The sequence below is a fragment of the Microtus ochrogaster genome, unplaced genomic scaffold (assembly GCF_000317375.1).
Source record: "Microtus ochrogaster isolate Prairie Vole_2 unplaced genomic scaffold, MicOch1.0 UNK22, whole genome shotgun sequence".
In the NCBI taxonomy this organism is placed as follows: Eukaryota; Metazoa; Chordata; class Mammalia; order Rodentia; family Cricetidae; genus Microtus; species Microtus ochrogaster.
In genome coordinates, this window is record NW_004949120.1 from 5,076,125 (window position 1) to 5,095,252 (window position 19,128).

Here is a 19,128-nt window from a genome sequence, read left to right on the forward strand (position 1 = left end):
TTAACATAACAAAAACATAACATGAGAAGGTTACGATTTATTATTTAAAATGTTCAGCCTTAAAATCATTCTTCAGTTGCTAGTGCTCACTTTTAAATGGAAAAGAATATTTAAAAAAAAAATCTTAAGGTGGAATGAAGTAGGAGAAACTCCTGAGATTGGAATTTTCACATTGGTTAATGCATTGTTTTAACTGTAAACACAAAGGAGTTTTGGCTGGGGCAGGAGCTAAAACAGGCGGGAAAATGGTTCATTATGGTTGGCCCCTTAAATGTAAGCAGGCCATGAAATCATGTTATACCTAGAGTCAGGATGTGGGGAGGCTACATTCTTTTGTCCAGTGAGATGCCCTGTCTTTGGAACATAAAAAGTCAAGATTCAGCAAGCCAAGCACTGTGCTCCCCCTAGGTAAGAATCGTATTTCCCAAAAAAATTAACAGATGCGATTTTTCCTTCAACATTCTTGAACGCATATTACATATCAAGACAATGAACAACTAAGGGATGTAAAATTCTGTGCCCTGTGCTTAGTGGGCGGCGTCCCTGTGAGTTTTAGAAAGTTGAGGAAGAAAAGGGAAGAAGGGGTGGGGTGCAGCAGCACCTGTGGCTGTTTTGGAAGCCTCCTCTGCTGCTCACCCAGACAGTCCCTGCCTGCTTTTCATGGGAGCTTTCAACTGGTGGGTTTGCCTCTATCTAAAAGCATGATCAAATTGGAGATGTAATTGTTCTTCACCAAGGTTAACAACAGTAAGAGCACAAACAAAAACTCATTGTGAGTGGCCAGAGGTCCCCAGGTACCCCCTTAGTCAACATACCTGCTCCAAGGCCCCACTGGGAATTGCCTGGCGGAGACCGACTTGGTTCTGAACAACATGCTGCCAACCCTGTCCAGAAAAAAGGTGTGCAAGGTGCCTTTCTCACCTCTTTTACACGCGTCTCCACCAGATCATCTCACGTCTAGGTGAGTATAATGTGTTGTTTAGCACTCTTAAGAACTTGGTACTTTATCTATCTAGGTGGATCAAAAAGGAGGAAGGAGGGAGGCCATGGAAGGCCCAGTCTACCTCTGGTGCGCGTCAGCTGCACACAGCACAGCGTCTTAGAGGAACAACCTGTTCAGGTAACCCATCAGCAGTGTTGCATCAGACTGCTGGGTCTCTGGGGCGACTCAGAGTTGAGCCACCCCAGCTCCCTGTCGACAAACTTCTAATTCGCCAGCTCTGCCCGTTTATTTTTCCAAGTGTTTTGTTTCAGGAAACGTGTGTATTTTACTTTGTATGTTTGGTGGATTTACCACAACTGGTCCTGACAGCTGTTGATTCTGTTAAACGAACACATTATAAAAATTCTCTATAAAAACCTCAAGCAATAGCAGACTCAAAAATATAATGAAAAAAATATTTTAATGGAGCTCCAATTGAGAGAAGGTTTTCAAAGAGAAGTATAAAGAAAGGTACAGAGTCCTGAAATCAGCAGTGTGGGGGTGGGGGTGCGTGTGTGCGTGCGTGCGTGTGTTGTGTGTGTGTGTGTGTGTGTGTGTGTGTGTGTTTAATGGGGGGAAAGGGTGTTGCAAATCACCACAAATATTTACACTGTAATCCCTTTGTTCAAATCACATACTTTTAACAGTAAAAGCTGGGACTGTGGCTATTTAAAATGTTAAATATTCAAACGCCTGTAATTAACCATATGAAACAAATTATGTCGCATTTCTCTATACCAGCACATGCAAAAATAAAAAAATAAAAAATTAAACCAACTAACTGGCTAACTGGTGGTGGGCTGGGGGGGGGGGTGGTCAAGTTGGGGAGACAACTCTGAGAGGAGGGGCGGACCATGTTTCCATTTTGCTCCAGATCAAAGGAGACCAGGATGGGAACTGTGGCATTGCGAGCATTCTTGCATTGCTGTCGCTCACACTGGGCTATCTAAGTTTATACAATCCCCAGACTAGCTGCATATGAAGCTTGCTGTGTACAGCTTTATTATGGTGCAGTGGTGGAAGAAGCATTAATATTCCGACTCCACATCTGACAGGGCATTTACATGCGCCCATCTGAGCGGCACCTGAGAGCCCCTCCAAGGTGCAGTAACTGTGCGCCTATTGTAAAGGCAAATGAAGCTCACCTATTCCCTGCTGGGATCAGAAGTGACCTCGCCACCCCCCATGCCTCGAATCCTTCCCTTGCCAACCTGACTCAATGCCATTGCAGAATGACGAATGAGCTCAGAAATAGACCCCAAGTTACTAACCCTGCTAAGAACAGCAAAATCCTTTGCTGAAATGTTTTAAAATGCACAGGGAGTGTGCAGCTGGCCAGTAAAAAAGCGGGGAGACAGATTCCAGCGAACCTAGTATGGAATACGTCACATTCTAAAACTGATTAGAAATACAGTCTGATGTTTACTGGCTTCAAATTGAGCTTGGCATCAAGCATACTGGCTTTAATAATGCTGGCATTTTAGTATTATTATTATTTTAAATTTGCCTTTGGTCTCAGAGAACACATGTGGAGAGCTAAAGAATTCTTATTCGTCAGGTTGCGTTTCCTGGAAATTAAGTTTGTGACAGAAAATGACTCCAGTAGCAATAATATGGTTCGTGCTCAAATTAATTAGGTCATTGTTGTAAAAACTACATGGCAAATTACAAAGGTAAATTTACAGATATTGGCCAGGGCTCCATACCCTGGCAGGAAAAGGGAAAAGCAGTTTAATAGTGCTGATTTACCTGGGCAGCAAAAGGAACACAGCAGAGGTACAATGGTCAATTTTCTATTTGTATTACAAATAACAATACTGGTCATTCTCCATTAAATTATATAGTCTGCACATATTTTATAAACTTTACTATGTCCTCCAAATTGGCACATAAAATAAAGGCCTGTTTGATTTGAAATATTAAAAATGGACCCTACATTTAAAAATACATTTTATCTTTGAAGTCACAACCCTGCTGACATAGCCATGACCCAAATGAAATCTGAACTAGCAGAAAGCTACTAAAGATCCTTGGTGATTAAATCTCACGCTAAAATGTGGCAAGGTGCCAGCCTGGGTCCAGCTTGATGCTGTGTGTTTTTTACTGAACGAAGCTACTACTACTACTCCATGTAAAGATGGACTGGAGCTTGAAGTGAAATCTGCCTCAAACAGTCGCTTTGTGTAATAAAGGGTGCAAATAGATCAACCCAGGTAGGGCAGCCTGCCACCCAGGGACATCTTCTGGGGCCGCCCTTCTCTCTTCCACCTCGTATTTTCCCCCCAAGGGAAGCCAAACTTTGCTCCTCAGTGACAGTCGTGCAAACCACATTTGTCTCTTTTCCTTTATTAAATCCACCAATAAGACATCACGAAAATCGAAAATCTGTATCCCAAGTTTGTTATATGCCCCCAGTTTATCTCTCCCATATTGGCCAAACACAGAAGCTACAGTGTGAAATTAATAACCTCCCAGGACTCTAAAATGTGACATTAATATGCCTCCAACTGGCCTCTTCTCTGAACTGAAGGTGTCTGTCCTGACCCAGCCTGGCCTTTTCCTACACCCAGTTGTATTTTCCAACCCATGGACAGCCCCACAATTAAATGCCACATTCCCTGGGAGGAAGGTGTGCAAAACATACTTCCTATCCCTTAAGACGAGAGTGCACAACCTGCCCCACAAGGATGGGTTGATTTGAGAAATTACAGCACTTGGGGTTTTTTGTTGGTTTGTTTTAGTTTTCAGAGAATAAACACAGAGCATGGGAGGGGAACTTTGTCCCCCTCTGCTTCTTTTCTTGAAGTGAATACATATTTGTGTTTCCAATAAAAGGCCATTTTTACATTAACTGTCTGTAACAGCAGGAGACAGCAGAAGGAACACAATCTCCCCATCACACACAGGATGCTTCTCCATATCACGTGAACCTATTCTCTAAACTATTATTCCTGAAAGACGCCCTTGGAAGACGCACGGTGCCTCTTTTCCGTGCCACCCAGAGGGTAACATCAGAGGAACTTTGAGATCTTTGGGGTCTTCTACGTTTTAGATTTTGTTTTTCTTTTTTTTTTCTTTTTTTGGTTCTCCAAAGTAAATTTAGCAGCCATGCGGGCCACCGTGTTTAATTAAGCTTTCAAAAGTCCTCTGACAATGCCAACCATTGTAGGACACTTCTGTGGCTCAATCACGCAATCACTGTGACAGTTCTATTTACAATGTGTCTTAGAGTTTCTCTGACATTGTACTTTGACAAAACATCCAAGCTGCCAGTCCACAACCTTTCCTTGTCTTATTTACAAATACAGCTTGTATACAGTACTCCCAGTCCTACGAACATCAGTCTGTGGGCAGTGGCCTCACAAATACGGCCTCCCTATGAAAATGCTGGGCATTTGTTACAAAACCACCTCCCCTGCTCTACGGACTCCGAAGGTAAATAAAACATTTGCCAGTACATTTGTTTCTTTGAACGGTGGTGTTTTCCGGTTTTTGCTGCCACACTGAAAATTGACTTCAGAGATCAGTATTTTTTTTTATTCAGGATCATACAAATAAAGAGAAATAAAAAATAGGTAGTCATAATAAAATACTGTCATTTATAGTCTCATTTACAATTAATATACAAACACATCCTCCAGTTCAATCTAGCCTAGGCAAAGAATGAGATTGGGTACAATGAGAAAGGGGAAGTTAGTTCTGTAAATTCGGAAAAGCAGAATGGTATCACTTGGTTTACCTGTAAGTAACATGCTAATACAGCTGCTTTTAATATTTCCCTGCTCATTAGAGAATCTGTCTTGTGTTTCATTAGCCAGACCAGTTGCTCTGTCTAGGCGGATGGTTCCAAGCACCCCAGTGAAAATGCCTGTATTCTAGATGCTAGGGGAGGAGAAAACAACAGTGTTCCATCAGGAGCAGCAGGCTGCCCTGCATCTTAGCAGATTTCTGCTAACTTTATGATAGGCTAATCCTAATTTAAAGATTCCCATATGCAATGAGCCAAAACTTCAAGACTGACACTGGGAGATAATGTTTGGGGCCTTTTCTGTGAAAGAAAAAAACAGTTTCGTACTCACTAATCTTCAATGAATATTTTACTCATCATAAAATAAAAGACTCAAAAAAAATAGAGAGAGAGAGAGAGAGAGCTCCATCAGTCAAAGGCTGCCCCTATCTGTCGATGGGCTTCTGACACGCATATTGATGAACTGGACCACACAATATGAGCTGATAACAGCCAGTTCAATGAAGACTGTTCCAATAGCCTCTGTGGGTAACAATCACAGAAGGCTCTGAATAGCTAAACAAAACTGGAAATGGAGCTGGGCCATTGCCTATGGAAATAGGTAACATATATGCATGGTATATGAGAACATACATCCATCTAGTCATCAGGCAAAAACATCCTGAAAAAACAAAACAAACAAACAAAAATCTCAGTTAATTCTGGGAGGCCTGAGCACAGCCCACATGCAAGCTATTTCACTGCTGCCCTTCAGAATTCTACCTTACCCTGTTTCAAATTCTATCTTTACTGAGGGAGATTTCATCCCTGCTTCCTGACTGTAAAATGGCACAGAGCACACAACGAACTCAAACCTGACTCAGATCACTTCATAAAGTCTCTCCTACCCAGCAAGCTTAAATGGCTATCTTTCATGTAGCTGCCAAGCATATTCTTGTAGACATTCACCCGTGTACTTCTTCCCCAACAGAGACCCCTGCTTCTCTCCTATGACACAGTTCAGATGGCTACTGAATGCTTACTGTTGGGAAAGCCTGGTAGACTTGCCATGGAGGAACCAGCGGGGGGTACAAGTCATCTTTCCAGAACCTCGCTTCAGGGGCACCTGGGGTCCCGAGCATCAGAATTTATGTGCAGTGGTAGAACGTTAATTTCGCTATGGGAAACCCTTAATTCGTTACTGTGAATTACGAGAAGTCGTGATTCTAGTCACTGACATCGTACTTGGAGATGTGACCAGGGTAAAAACAGGTGAGGGGGCACAATGGAAGGAATCAGGATGTTGCAATTATTCCTGCATGAAAGGTTTCCCTCACCTGAATTGCATGTGTGCACTCAATGAGTATCAGAGAGAGCTTTCCATTTCAGAGAAACAATGTACCATTACCCCTAGAAATAGATCTCAAATTTGCAGCTTTTTTTTTCTTTTTTTCATTTTTGGCTTCTTTAGGCTCTGCTATCACACTAGTTATTGAGATATCACAGGATCATTATGGCAACCAGCGGGTTAAGGGCTATTTCTTTCCCAGTACATCCATGCAGAGTCACAACAGCACAAGTCCAAAGCCCTAACTATTTAAACGGCTCTCCTCAGCCTTCAGATCTGTCTTCAAAATACAGAGGCCCTGGTTTTCAAACTGGCTAACCTGCAACTGAGAAACCTATTTAAGCCTTCAGGAATACAGTGTGGTTTTAATTCCTGCCTGACAGACACTGTGTTTTGTCTTTTAAACGAGCAGCTCGATATGTAAATACGATGTTACATCACACAAGCCTTCCTCCATATTTGGTGATTTAGCAAGGCTTTGGATCTCCAAAGACGACAAATCCCCTTCCGCCTGCTCTTGCTTCATTAATCATGCCTTACACTTCTGTGCATTTTCCTTCCAGTCACAAGCCAGCACATGGAAACGGTCATTGCTACATCCTACGGGAGGGGGGGATAAAAATCTTAACCTCCGTGTCTCGGAAGCTCAATGTGGTAGCGTCTAGAAAAACACTCTATACAAGCAGCTTTTCTGGCAGCAGAGTCCTTACTTCACGAAAAGGAAAATACCTGAGTATTATTGCAGAAAGCATTAAAAAAAAGAAGAAGAAGAAAGAATAAAGATTAAAAAAATGCCACACTTGATCTTAATGATCATATTCCAGACTTGGGGGGGGGGTGGCTGTAGAGGGGTGAGGGTGATATCCCATTTAATCCCCTCCGGATCACTGACCTATTATGGTCCAACCATTTCAGAGACAAGTTCCAAAAGCCTGTGACTATCTACGCTGCCTTTCCAAAAATGAGCAGGCCTGCTTTTGTAGGGTGGGGGCAATGCAGAAAGAGACTGTCTCCCAGATGTGGCAGGCCTGTCACCACAGAATCTGCTTTTGCTTTGTCTGATGTGCTAAAGCAAACAGTGTTTTAAGAGCCACTACCTACTGTTGCTGTTTACCACTAGGGCAGGGAATTAAAGTCCCTCTGTTAGCTTTTAATTCCATTTCCCTGGAGCTGCTGAGAAACCCACACACCTAGCTACCTCCTTGGTAAAATTAACAGAGAGAGAGAGAGAGAGAGAGAGAGAGAGAGAGAGAGAGAGAGAGAGAGAGAGCGCTATTGGATATGTGCGTGCATTTTTTTTTCAAGAAAATTTTTGCATTAGGCTAGAGAAGAAACAGGGGAGCCGGTACTGGACATTTGTAAGAATGACATGTGGTTGTGTAAACCACAAACAAAATCAAGATACATCTGTCAAAACCACATCAGAGACAAGAGAGAGCACTGAGAAGCATTTATCACTGAGCTGAGGAGGCAGGCTGCAGGGAGCAGCCATTCCTGTCAAACCAACCTTTTGAAATTTCCAACATGCCCTTAAACTTTTCGAGTAAGCATGTCTGGGCGCTTCAGCAACTGCCCTCTCTACTCTGGCCTGGCCAGTCGAAAATGGCATCTTAAAGTCAAGGTCACCGTGTCATCCCACCACGGGGCTGTGTTTAATTACAGCCCCATACAGGCTGACAGCCAGTATGGATCCAAGGCTAGCCCTGGAACTCAGTTAACTCCTTCCAAACCTTCAGACAAGCCATTGGCTCAACAGCAATGCCTATATGGCTACCTTGCCTTTTATATACATCACCAGCCCACAAGTGGACACTGGAAACTGAGGTAGGAGTAGTAAGGTCCAACACATTAAAATAAAAAGGCAAGCAAGGGGAAGAAGAGAGACCTGGTACTGTCAGAAGCAGGCAGAGGATGTCAAGTGTGTAGCACTTTCCCACCCACATCTGACTCAGTAAGGTGGGGAAAACATTATTTCCAGCAGTCAAGACAGAAGCAACAGGAATGATGATTTTTAACAAGACTTCCATGGACAGTCACATGGAGAAATACAGACAGCCCCTGAGCATGCCTTCCTGCTCCTACAACACCTCTGCAAACGAAAAAGAAAGCATGCAAACAGCTTTTCTCCTTGCTTCTCAATTACCTGCTATGTGTTCCTGTTTGGGGCAAATTCCTCTAGATGACGTTGATAGACAATCGTCATCCTCTGGTGTGACCTGGATGCCAACCTCCACAGGATTGGATGCCTTTTTCATCTCGATTGGTGAAGGGGAAGGTGGCTTATCCACAGCTTTTTCTAAGCAGAGGCTGCCATTGCATTGTTTCCGTTTGTGCTCGATAAAAATAAGAATGTCCCCCAATGGGAAGTTCATCTGGCACTGCCCACAGGTGAGGAGGTCATGGTCCCCTTCTGGAGCTCCCAACGGGCCGTGGTCTGGTTCATCATCTGTAAGAATGGCTTCAAGAGGTTCGGCTGTAGTTGAAGAAACAAAAGCACAATTCTTAGAGAGCCAGTGTGGAGAGGAAAGGGAGGACATACATGCTCAACCCCACCCCCACCTCACCACACGAAGACAGGGGTGGGCAGCAACCTCCATCTAACACCCCCCCCCAAAAAAGTGTGATAGGCAACATATGATGTGGAGGGTTATCAATAACCAAGTTAATTCCTCTCAATGAGGGTGGCCATCATGGTCTAAATGAAATCCCCCTGACTTGAATAACTCTAGAGAACACACACACACTGTAAATTTTTTGAGAAGAGTCTGACTTAATAGTTAACACAATATAAAGAGAACTTAAATAACAATTACGTTTAAAACGTGAACTGAAACCAAATTTGCTTCCCCTCCGTACAGTAAGTTAACTCTTAGGCCCAAGACTAGAAGAGGTGGATGTGCGCGCCAACTGTGCATGTGTGGCCTCACAGCAGAGAAGGCTGCTGCGCCACCCAGGACTCCGCCACCGTCACACTGCAGCCCCGAGGAAGTGACTTCATCCACCTAACTAGCCATCACAAGGCAGTGAGTCTCACACCGCCAAGATCTTTCTGTCCTCATCCTCAGCTACTCCACGAAATCAAAGGAATATCAGATTCACTGGCACTTCTCAGACACATTCACTAAATGGGACAGTCTTGAGTACTTAAGAAAATAAGCCAATTAGTCGGGTTTTTTTCCCCCCAATCTGCAGAAAAGAATGTCTGAAATATTCTAAACATGTTGGCACTTGGTGGCATCCATGACATAAAAATCAGAGTGGACTCCCAAGCTCACACGTCAGAAGGCTGGGCATCCTTTCTTCTGAGTTCAGGTGTTTCACCTAATGTAGTCAAAGTTGACTAATTTTCTGAACGGGCTCCAAACGCTTCATTATGGAATATTTCTGCACTCACAATCACCAGCCAGTGTTATAACAAGGCTTTCTTTCCTGTCTGCCTTTTTTTAAAAAAAAAAAAAAACTTTACAACTCCAGCATCTATCTGAGCAGCTTCTATCTTTTTTTTTTTTAACCTTGCAAGTGAAAAAAGGGGAGCTGGGAAATCTTGCTTACACCATCTTAAAATACTAAAATGTAAAAAAAAAAAAAAATCACAAAATACAAAACATGTCCAAGATGCTGCCAGTTAATAAAGCAAAGCAGACAACGTACAAGTCTTAAACAGTTAATCAGTCTGACCTTCTTTAGCAAGCTGCCAATTTCACATTTAATGAACTTAAAGCCACAGAGAATCAAAAAATAGATTTTAATTTGAGTGTAGAATATTGGAACAGATTTTGATAAAGTGCAAAAATCCAGTGAACTCAGGTTAAATTTATTTCAACCCTACCCAGGCTAGATGCTGAGGGGAAGATCTGGAGTAACTCCCTAACGTGCTGGGTGTAATAGTACTGCGAACGTCCTGCCGAAGCCGCACCTGTCTCAAGTAGGACATGCCACCAGTGCTCGCCTTCGGCCTGCCTCCTAATTTAACATAAGGTCATCACGAGAATATGAAGGTTATCTCCCTACGAATGAAGACAGCAAAGCAAGCACTTATATGTTTCTTTGCCCAACATCCTGATCAAAAGACAAACACAGAGCGTGCAAGTATGCTTCCCAGATGAAGGAGGGGAAGGAAGAAACCGCTCTGCATTGCGACCTCAGTCATTCCTGTCACATTTGCTTTCATTTTGACCAAGTCAGGGGGGGGGGGGGTCCTGACCCAGGAGCTCTGCTGCTTGAATTAAGTATTTCAAATGAACACTGGCAACTGTGGCCCTTTTGGCTGGCGTTGTTTAGCTGCAAGTTCTGGGGTTGAGAGACTGAAAGGCTCAGGGGGGAAAAATTGTTCTATTAAAGGTAAAACATTTTTGCAAATCCTATCATCAGGATTCACTTGGGGTTTTGTTTTTGTTGCTGTTATTTTTATTCCTAGGGCCTGAAGGACTTCAGAATCTAGGAAGAGTATTAGGAGCAAGGGGATAGTCTCTTAGCTATCAAACAGTTAAAGGTAATTCGGTACCAAAAAGTCTTCTAAACGTAGTGACTGAACTGATTTACAATCAGAACCAGGAAATGAAGAGGTAATTCACAGGTTGCTGATTACACCTCCACATCTCACCTAATTAATTTTATAGGAGGCAAAGTTCTTGAAAATAACAAGATGATCAAATGTACAGATATAAAACCTGTAACCTCAACATTTTCTATGCTCTTAACATAAATTATTGCTAATTAACAAGAATTATATCCTAATGTATGAAATACATTTAACATCGGTTTCCCTGAAAAACATTTGGCTAGCAATGTTCAGACAAATATCAAAACGTGTTTTTTTATTATTGCTGCTGCATTTTTAAAAATCGGACCAAATGGGGCACAAAGAAAATATGAAAATACAATTCTCTTACTGCAGCCTACTGATTTGCATTGACATCCTCTCTCAGTGGCAATCAACATTTCCTTTCTGGGCATCAGATAATTTCTCTGTATTTTAATGCAAATTCCTCATTCCCTAAAAACATTCCTAACCTCAGCCATTTTACCCCCTCCCTTCAATTCAACTCCATCCTAATTCTCTCCTACAATACCACCCTTTCTAAGCTCGGGCCTAACTCGGTACAAAGCGGGGAGTCCTCGATTGAAGTGGAAGGGAGTGGAGAAATAATCACAATAATTAGCCGCGAATTCTCTCTACAAGGGGATGAAGACAAAATGAAATGCTTCTGCTTTCTACAAGATAGACTGGACGGTCTCAGTCTCCCAGCGACAGCAGACCGAGATATATTTATATATTTGTATTTATTTCTCTCCTCCTTCCCCCAGCCCCGTTGCAAAATTTAAAAGAAGGGGTCAAAATCCTTATAAGAAATGTTGAGAGAAGGCTAGGAAATCAGGACTGCTGGGTAAGGGGGAGGGGGAAATGGGAGCTGTGTCTTCAAGTTTGCTTTCCAAGTGGCTTTTCTTAACACGATAAAGCAAACCGAGGCTGAAAAATTAGAGAGGCAAAGCAAAGAAACAAAAGCAAAGGCAAGGGCTACAGGCCGGGGGCCGGGGCCCTGCGGGAGTAGGCCGCTTAGAAAGTGAAGTTGGGCGCCCGGGTTCCCCGGCACAAAGCGAGCAGCCTCCTTCCTGGCTGCAGGCTCAGGCCGCGCGCACAGCGAACACGTGCAGCAGCGAGCGACCCGCAGTCACAGCTTGGAGGCGACGGGTGGCCCGGGAACTCGGCTGCTGCCTCCACGCCCATCCAGCCGAGCTACCGCAGAGCGCCGGCTCCCTGAACCCACTAGTTGGTGAAAAGGAAGTAAGGTTTGGAAAACTGAGCTGGAAAACCTGATCAAGTCTTGGCTTCATAGCGCACACCCCGAGCGCGGGTCCTGAAATTCATTCTGTGTGCACAGGCTAACACTTTTACTTTGGAAGATCTGTGCAAATGTGTTTCGCCCGTAATTCCGGGCACCGTGTGCGCGCCAGGCGGCGACCGCGGTTATTCATTATTAATGACGCTGCTAGCCCGCATCATTATGATGATAACTATTACTATTGTTGTGATTTCAGGCTTCCAGGCGAGAGCTGCAGGAGGCGGGGAGGGGGAGCGTCGGGTTGCCAAGCCGGTAGGTAAGACTGCGGTGGACGCCGAAACCTGCGCTCTGAGCGGGGCTGGGGGTGGAAAAAAGTGAACCTAGAGGCCAAGGGCAAACTTGCCTTATCCCTGCTTTCAGTCAGGCCTCTAAGCTCGAGAGCGCTCTCCCAATTCCTCGAGACCAAAAATGCCTTCCCTGAAAGGACCCTGAAGTGTGGAGTTGCCGGGTCTCCTTGCACGTGGGGGTGTCGGCTGCGCGCCCGCCCCGGCGCTTCTCCACTGCCCTAGCCAAAAGCATTATTTTTAAAGTCAAAATGAAGAACAAAGACCTAAAGGGTAATGGGGGGTGGAGAAAGGGAATTCTGCCTAACCGTTAGTTGCCCCCCACCCCCACTCTCTCAACGCTCGTCCCTCCCCCGCCGAGAAACGCCGGGCAGGGGGTGGGGGGAGGCTCTGGTACAGGTTCAAGTTCGCTGAGCTTTTCTTGATCTTGTTCTGCCTCCTAGCGACCAAATGGCTCATTCAGTCCACGTAGCTGAGGACCGGGAGGGGGGCTGGGGGTGTCATCGGACCCGGGAGGTTCCTGCCCTCTGAGCACCCAGAAAAATCAAAGAAGTGATCCCTGCCAGACCCCTTCAACTGGCCTCCTAGTCTACTGTCCCTCCCGGGACAGCAGAGATTAACCCTCCCAGTCTGCAGAATCCCACAAGGGACCCAAGTGGGAGGAGAGTTAGTACTGAGCAGTTCGGACTGAGCCTCCCAGACTGTCCCTTGCGCCCCCATAGCATCCTTCCGAATGTCCCAAAGTCCCGGCTTTCCCGAGTCCTGCGAACACTGCCCTTCCTTCCCGCCGGTACCTGGCCGGGCTGTAACTTCACACCGTCGCGCGCCGCGTCTGCTCTGTATCCGGCGCGGCCGGTGGGAGTGGGGGCGGGGGAGAGCGGCGAGGGAGAGATGCGCGGGGGTGGGGAGAGGGAGGGCCCCGCAACGTGCCAGGGCGGGGGAGCTTCCGAAGTGTGTGACAAGTTCCTGGGCCCAGAGGGGGGGGAAGCAATTCCCAATGAGCACCCCTCCCTCAACAAAAGCAGAAGAGAACATGGGAAGGGGGTCCTTCAAGCTTTGGTCAAAAATTAAGAGTCATAAATGAAAGGAGGATTTGATTGGGGGGGGGGCGCTCCATGCCTTTCCTTACAGGACTCAAACTTTCTTAAGTGCCCACCACCAGCCTAAGCACACCTTCAGGTGGAGATAATCACCACAGCCGCTAGCACTCTTACATAAGCTCACAGAAACCCCGGAGCAAGACAGGCCCAGGGTATAGGGCAAGAATCCAAAGGTGGGTCTCGCTGATTTCGGGGACCCTGCACTCCCAAAATGCATACTCAACACATTTCTTTCCTGCCTCGCCCCCCTCCTCAACTTAGCCAGGCAACTGCTTTGGTCCAAAAAGACTACTGGCTAGATTGGGAGGGGGGCAGGGAAAGCACGTGGTAACCTCCCGGCCGTCTAGAGTTAAGAACAAGAGAAATCTAAGAGTACCCCGCGTGGAGTGGAGGGGGACTATCAGAACTCGCCTTTACAGTTGCTTGGCAAAATAAAAATGTTTTGCAAAACCGAGTTTCACCCAGCAGCCTTCGCTGTCCTGGAGGTCGGAGTGAGAGCTGGGCATTGTGCTAGGGGCGGACCGGAGCGCAGGCCGGGCTGGCGGAGTCGCAGCGTAGCCTGCCGCGGTGCCTGGCGGGTGGGCGGCGAGCGCCGGGTGGGCGAACCCGACTCCAGACTGGGGCGCGGCGAGGTCGGGCGAGGCCCAGCCGCTGCGGCCGCCTGCTCCGGGGCTGCCGCGGCGCGCTCGGTCCTCTGTCTGTTTGTTGGCAGGAGGCTCCCGCACACGCGGTGCTTGTAAACATTCAGACACGAGATTTTTCCCAATCAAAATCCACTTCCACTTTTTTTGAAAATCTTCCAAAAAATAGTAAGAGGAGGGAGTTCCTCGCTCCCTCTCCACGCCGCCGGCGCTCTAAGTTTGCAACTTGATGGGGTTTTGGGGAAGGGGTATTAGGGATATTTTTTCTATTTTTTTTTCTTTTTTCTCTATTAAAGATTGTGGAATTTCTGAAGAGGTGGGGGATGTGGACGAATCCCAGGAAAGCGATGAGAAATACGACTGGCGGAACATTTAGTTTCTTGTGGGGGGCAAGAATTGTACATTCTTTTGCGTTACTTAATTTTTTTTTTTTAACGCGTCTTCGCCTCGCCTCCTCCAGGGCTCAGCCAGGAGGGGCGGGCAACGGCAACCCGCCGGCGGCAGCTAGTGCGCCCTCCCTCCCTCTACCGCGTGCCCCCGGCCGCCTCCTCACTCGGCCCTTGCTCCTGCCCTTCGGCGGCTGTGGCGGCGCAGGAGGGCAAGCGCGAGGAGCCCGCACAAAAGGCGGCGGGACAAACACCCACCTCCGGCCGGAACAAAAGACGGCAGCGCCGGGCGCGACTCTGGTCCTTCCCGGTCACCCGGCTCTCCCAGGCGCTGCAGCCCCTCTCTCCGGACTAGGCTGCCTGAGAAGCGCCGGGGGGCCCCCTTCTACAGTCCCACTTTCGTACAATTGTGGGGGTGACTACTTTCCTCCCACTGCACACTTGACCGTGTACACATTGGTGTCCTAAGGCCAGTCTCACCTCTTTTCTCCCCAGGAATTGTTTTTTAGACTTGACGCCCTCCCTCCCCCCTCCATTTTCCTATAGTGAAGTGGAAGCAACCCCCCTTTCCTTCCAGCTCCCACCCCCAGGTTTGCATGTGAGTTGTTCGCATCCTTAGCATTGTTCATTATTTTTGCAAAACTGGGGTAGAAATCATTGCATTCCTCTTTGAAAGAAGAAATAAAGCGGCGGAGAGAAGGAAAGAGGAGGAGTCAATTGTTTATAAAATTTAAAGGTGCGTGCAGTCTCTAAAGTGCACACACGGTTCTCGTTCGAGAGGGGATGTGGGGCTTTTTCCCCTTTAATCTCTTTTTACCCCGACTAACGAAGGGTTTTCACCTGAATTTTTTAAATGCATGCACACACCCCTCTCTTAACCTCACTCTTACTTAGCGTCCTGCGCGCCCTCGTGATTAATAATTATTATTACTATTATTGGGTTACTTACGCGAGAATTCCCGTTTGCTTAAGTGCTGGGGTTTGCCTTGCTTGCGGCGAGACATGGTGGGCTGCGGGGCGGGCGGCGGCGGCGGCGTGCGGACGACGGCTCGGTTCACATCGGGAGAGCCGGGTTAGAAAGAAGGAGACTCCAGAGAAAATATCTTCATCAGTGCCTTTTGACATCCAAAATAAATTAGAAATAATACAAAGATGGCGCAGGGAAGATGAATTGTGGGAGAGCCGTCATGGCTTTTTTTTTTTAAGGAAAAAAAAGAGAGAGAGAGAGAGAAGAGAGAGAGAGAGAGGGAGAGAGAGAGAGAGATGAAAAAAATGGCAAAAGCCCCCCTGAGCCGCAAGTTCAAGTGCGGACGTGACGTCCCTGCGAACTTGAACGTCAGGAGTCTGGATGGACAGAGACACACAAAACATGGGCAGGGCGAGCAGGAGAGAAGGGGAGGAGGGAAGGGGAAGCTCACACCAATGGACACACATCAGGGGCTGGACATGAAAAAGAGACCAGGACAAGCCAATGGCCAGTGCGGGGCGGGGGAGGTGCGGGGCGGGGGGCTCCGCAGACGCCAGACGCGGCCCCTGGGGGAGGGGCGGGCGGAGGGGAGGGGGCTCTTGGGTGGCTGGCTCACCAGTGGCCGCAGCGAGCGCCGCGGCGGTGGCGTGGCCGGGAGAGAAGAAAGGGGCGGCGGGGTGGGAGGGAGGAGTGTGGGGGGGGAGCAAGACTTGCGCCCTGCTCCACTCCCCCCTCCACACACACACACACTCACCGACCCTAAAATAAAAAATTATTGGGGTGGGGGGAGCAAGAGTGCTCCAGGACGCTGCAACCCAGAGCCGGGGAGGCGCGGGCGGAGGGAAACCAGGTAGAGTGGGTCCCGGACACACTCCTCCATGCGCACACCCACTTCCCCTCCCCTCCAGCGGACGCCCAGGGCCGGAGTGTAAGCCCCGAGCCCGCGGCAGCGTTCGGGAAACTTTGCCTAAGGAAAGCTAGGAAAGAAAAAAAAAAAAAAAAAATCACCCGAAGTTGAGAGCTGAGCCTCCAAGTTAGAGCTCGGCACTGGGCGAGGGGAGGCGGGAGGGAGCGCGCGGGAGAGCGAAATCTAGCCCAAGTTTGGAGGGTCGGCGGTCCGGAAGGCCAGCTCCGGGGCCTGAGGGAGCAGAAGCTGCCTGGAGAGGGGGTTGGGGCGAGGCTGGCGGAGCAGGCCTGGGCTCAAGGGCCGAGAGCGCGCCCCCAAGGCCAAGTCAGGGACTTGGGATCTGAGCGACCCAACTAGCGATCGGGTCTGAATGCCACACACAGAAACCCTGAGTCCCCAGCTCCCAAGGGTCGCAGAAAGAGAGGCCGAGATACAAAGACCGAGAAGCCCGATTCTGGGTGCGTTCAGTCCCCAGAGGGAAGCACCCGGGGCCGGGGCTCGAGGCACCCAGGCGTCCACCCCTGAGCAGTCGCTGGTCTGAGGACAAAGCACGGGTAGCCCCAAGATTCCCGGTCTCTGGGAACCTGCTCCCGTCGCTGCGGGAGGTCCTCGAGCCTGATTCCAAGGAGGGACACACCCCCTCCCACACCGGGGCAAATGCAAAAGCACTGAGCAAAGGGAATGAAAATGTTTCTTAAGGACAGAACACAATTGTTCCTTAGCTGTTACTTGAGGAAAGAGAAAATGGGAAAAGGAATGAAACTGGCTACCAGCAGCAGCCGGGAGGCCACGGTGGTGAGGCTCTCGGGTCACGGCCGTGCTGCCCAGGCGCCAGCAGCCACCGCGCACACCCGGGAACCCAAAGCCCCCTCTGTCCTCTCTGCAGCCCTCCCCTGGAAATTAGGAAAGACCTGTTGGAAATAAACCCCTGTCTCTTTAATGCACACACGCGCGCGCGCTGCTGCTGTCAAAAAGCGGGCTTCACTCTGGCGTGGGATACTTTCAGTTTTACGTAAAATGTACAGCAACAGCACCCCCTGCGATTGGAAAGTTTATTCAGAAACGTGCTGCAAAGTCCCCTGGCGTCTCCCGCCTCCCAGCCTCCCAGCCTGCCTGCACCACCCTGCAGCCGCCGCAGTCGCCGCCGACGCCGACGCAGCCAGGGAGATCGCTCTCCGAGTCCAAATCTAGCAGCGCCCGGGCGGGGGCGGGGGATGGACAGGAGTCCCCCGGAGGCGCGGAGGGCGCAGGGTGGAGACCCGAGCTGCAGGTGGACATCTGTGAGTCTCTGCAGAGCCAGGAGCCTTCCTCCGCTCTCCTCCAGCGGCTGCACCCAGCGTCCCTGCACCCCTCCTCCGAGAGGTGTCGTTTCCGTAAATTCACCCACCCGGCGGGGGACTGTATTGTTTTAAGGCAGGGCCCTGGGCTTGCTCGCGCTCGCCCACCTCCCAGCCTCACGGGCTTGTGGCTGTTTATTCCTGTGTCTTAGGAAACTTTCAAACCTATTAGAAAATGGCTTGCCTGACTCGGCGAAGCTTCGGGCCCCTTAGAGGAAGAAACACAGGTTTTGATGCCCGACGTTAGAAAAGCTGTGGCTCAGACTGGGGTGGGGAGGGAGGGTTGTTTCCCTCTAGCTGGTTTTCCTTGGGGCGGGGGGGGGGATCTCGCAGTCTGTTTGAGGAGCAGGAAGACTTTATTGCTTTAACTGCAGGACACCGTTTCCCCTTTTCACTGAGTTCTTCAGAGCTGGCCAGCACCTCTTCCTCGATTTTTTGCTTGTTAAACCAGCCTTAGAATCACCAAGAGAATGCCGCTGCGGGGGGTGCCAGGGGAGGCAGGACTCCGAGGTGGACCTCTGGGGGGTAGGTAGGCTGAGAAAGTTCAACCCGGAGGCCTCTGGAAAATAAATAAATAAATAAATGCCCCTGTAGGTAACAATAGTAAGCCAGGCTCGTTCAAGACCGGTTGGGCAGATTTGAATCTTGTTCTCATCCATAAAAGTCTATACAGAAAGGAGACAGATACATGGACAAATTGTGCTGTAGAAATATATACTGTATATGTGTGATTTATATATTACGGTGTGTATAAAGCTTTTCAGGCTTGGCTGTAGTGTAAAAAGTAATGACTTTATTACCTCTGAAAGGTTCTGTGGTTCACATTTAACAGTCTTCTGAATTACAATTCATTACACAATCGTGTGCTCTCTAAAACCGGCACCCTATCAGGGCCACTATCTGTGGTTATTTCCAATAAATAACTGGCACCATTTTTATTGATTTTCTTTTTTAAAAAAAATCATAGGAAATTAAGCACTCAGTTAGAAGTAGGTCTGCTGTGTTATTGCACTTGTTTCAGATTCCGGGGGGGTTCCTTCGGAAGCCACATCTAAAGACATACATTAAAAAGCCAGTTGCAGCTGCTTGCCCTGGGTGCCAGTGCAGAGGTAAAGCGGCAACGTTTCCACGATTAACATATATTTAATTTCTCCATCATAAAATGCCCAGGGTGAAATGGGACCTGCCATCCGCTCCCGCCCCTCCCCCCCCAACCAGATTTCACCCAGCTCAGAAAACCAGGGCTCTGCGTCGGCATTTGATCTGTCCTAGCCGGCCCCCCTCCGGGTCCCTCGTGCTCGCGGGTACCGATGATGCCCCTCCCTCCTGGCTGCTGAATGTTCACTCCAGCGCCCGAAGATGGGGGAGGGGAAGTGTATATGAGTGTTTAAAGAAGTAAAAACGTGGCGTTCTAAGAGATTTGAAAATATTACATAAGTATTGATTAATGATGCAGGTGGTGTTGTGGAGCGGGGTGAAAGGTCACTTTAAATGTGCACACTTGGGTACACTATAAGTGTTTTTACCTTTCCAGAAGTGGCTTTTAGAAAGTAGTAAATTATGACAACGATAGAATTATTTTCTAGCCGTTCAGTTTAACTTCGTT

The 19,128-nt window shown here is 48.0% G+C and overlaps 1 protein-coding gene across 5 annotated transcripts in view; it reads right to left on the minus strand.

The window, feature by feature from the left end:
• Bcl11a (B cell CLL/lymphoma 11A) overlaps positions 1 to 17,153 on the minus strand; it is a 96,821-nt gene extending 79,668 nt beyond the window's left edge. For 3 of the 5 annotated variants that reach the window (XM_005367737.2, XM_026789563.1, XM_005367733.3), the window contains exons 1-2: positions 15,261 to 15,427; positions 8,201 to 8,530 (exon numbers count right to left, since the gene is read on the minus strand). In XM_005367737.2, coding sequence (XP_005367794.1) covers positions 8,201 to 8,530; positions 15,261 to 15,315 — 385 coding nt within the window. In that variant the 5' untranslated portion in view covers positions 15,316 to 15,427. Of the gene's footprint in view, positions 1 to 8,200; positions 8,531 to 12,978; positions 13,047 to 15,260; positions 15,503 to 16,286 lie in introns of those variants that run through there. The other 2 variants (XM_005367735.2, XM_026789562.1) reach the window with 2 other exon arrangements.
• Positions 17,154 to 19,128: the final 1,975 nt, after the last annotated feature.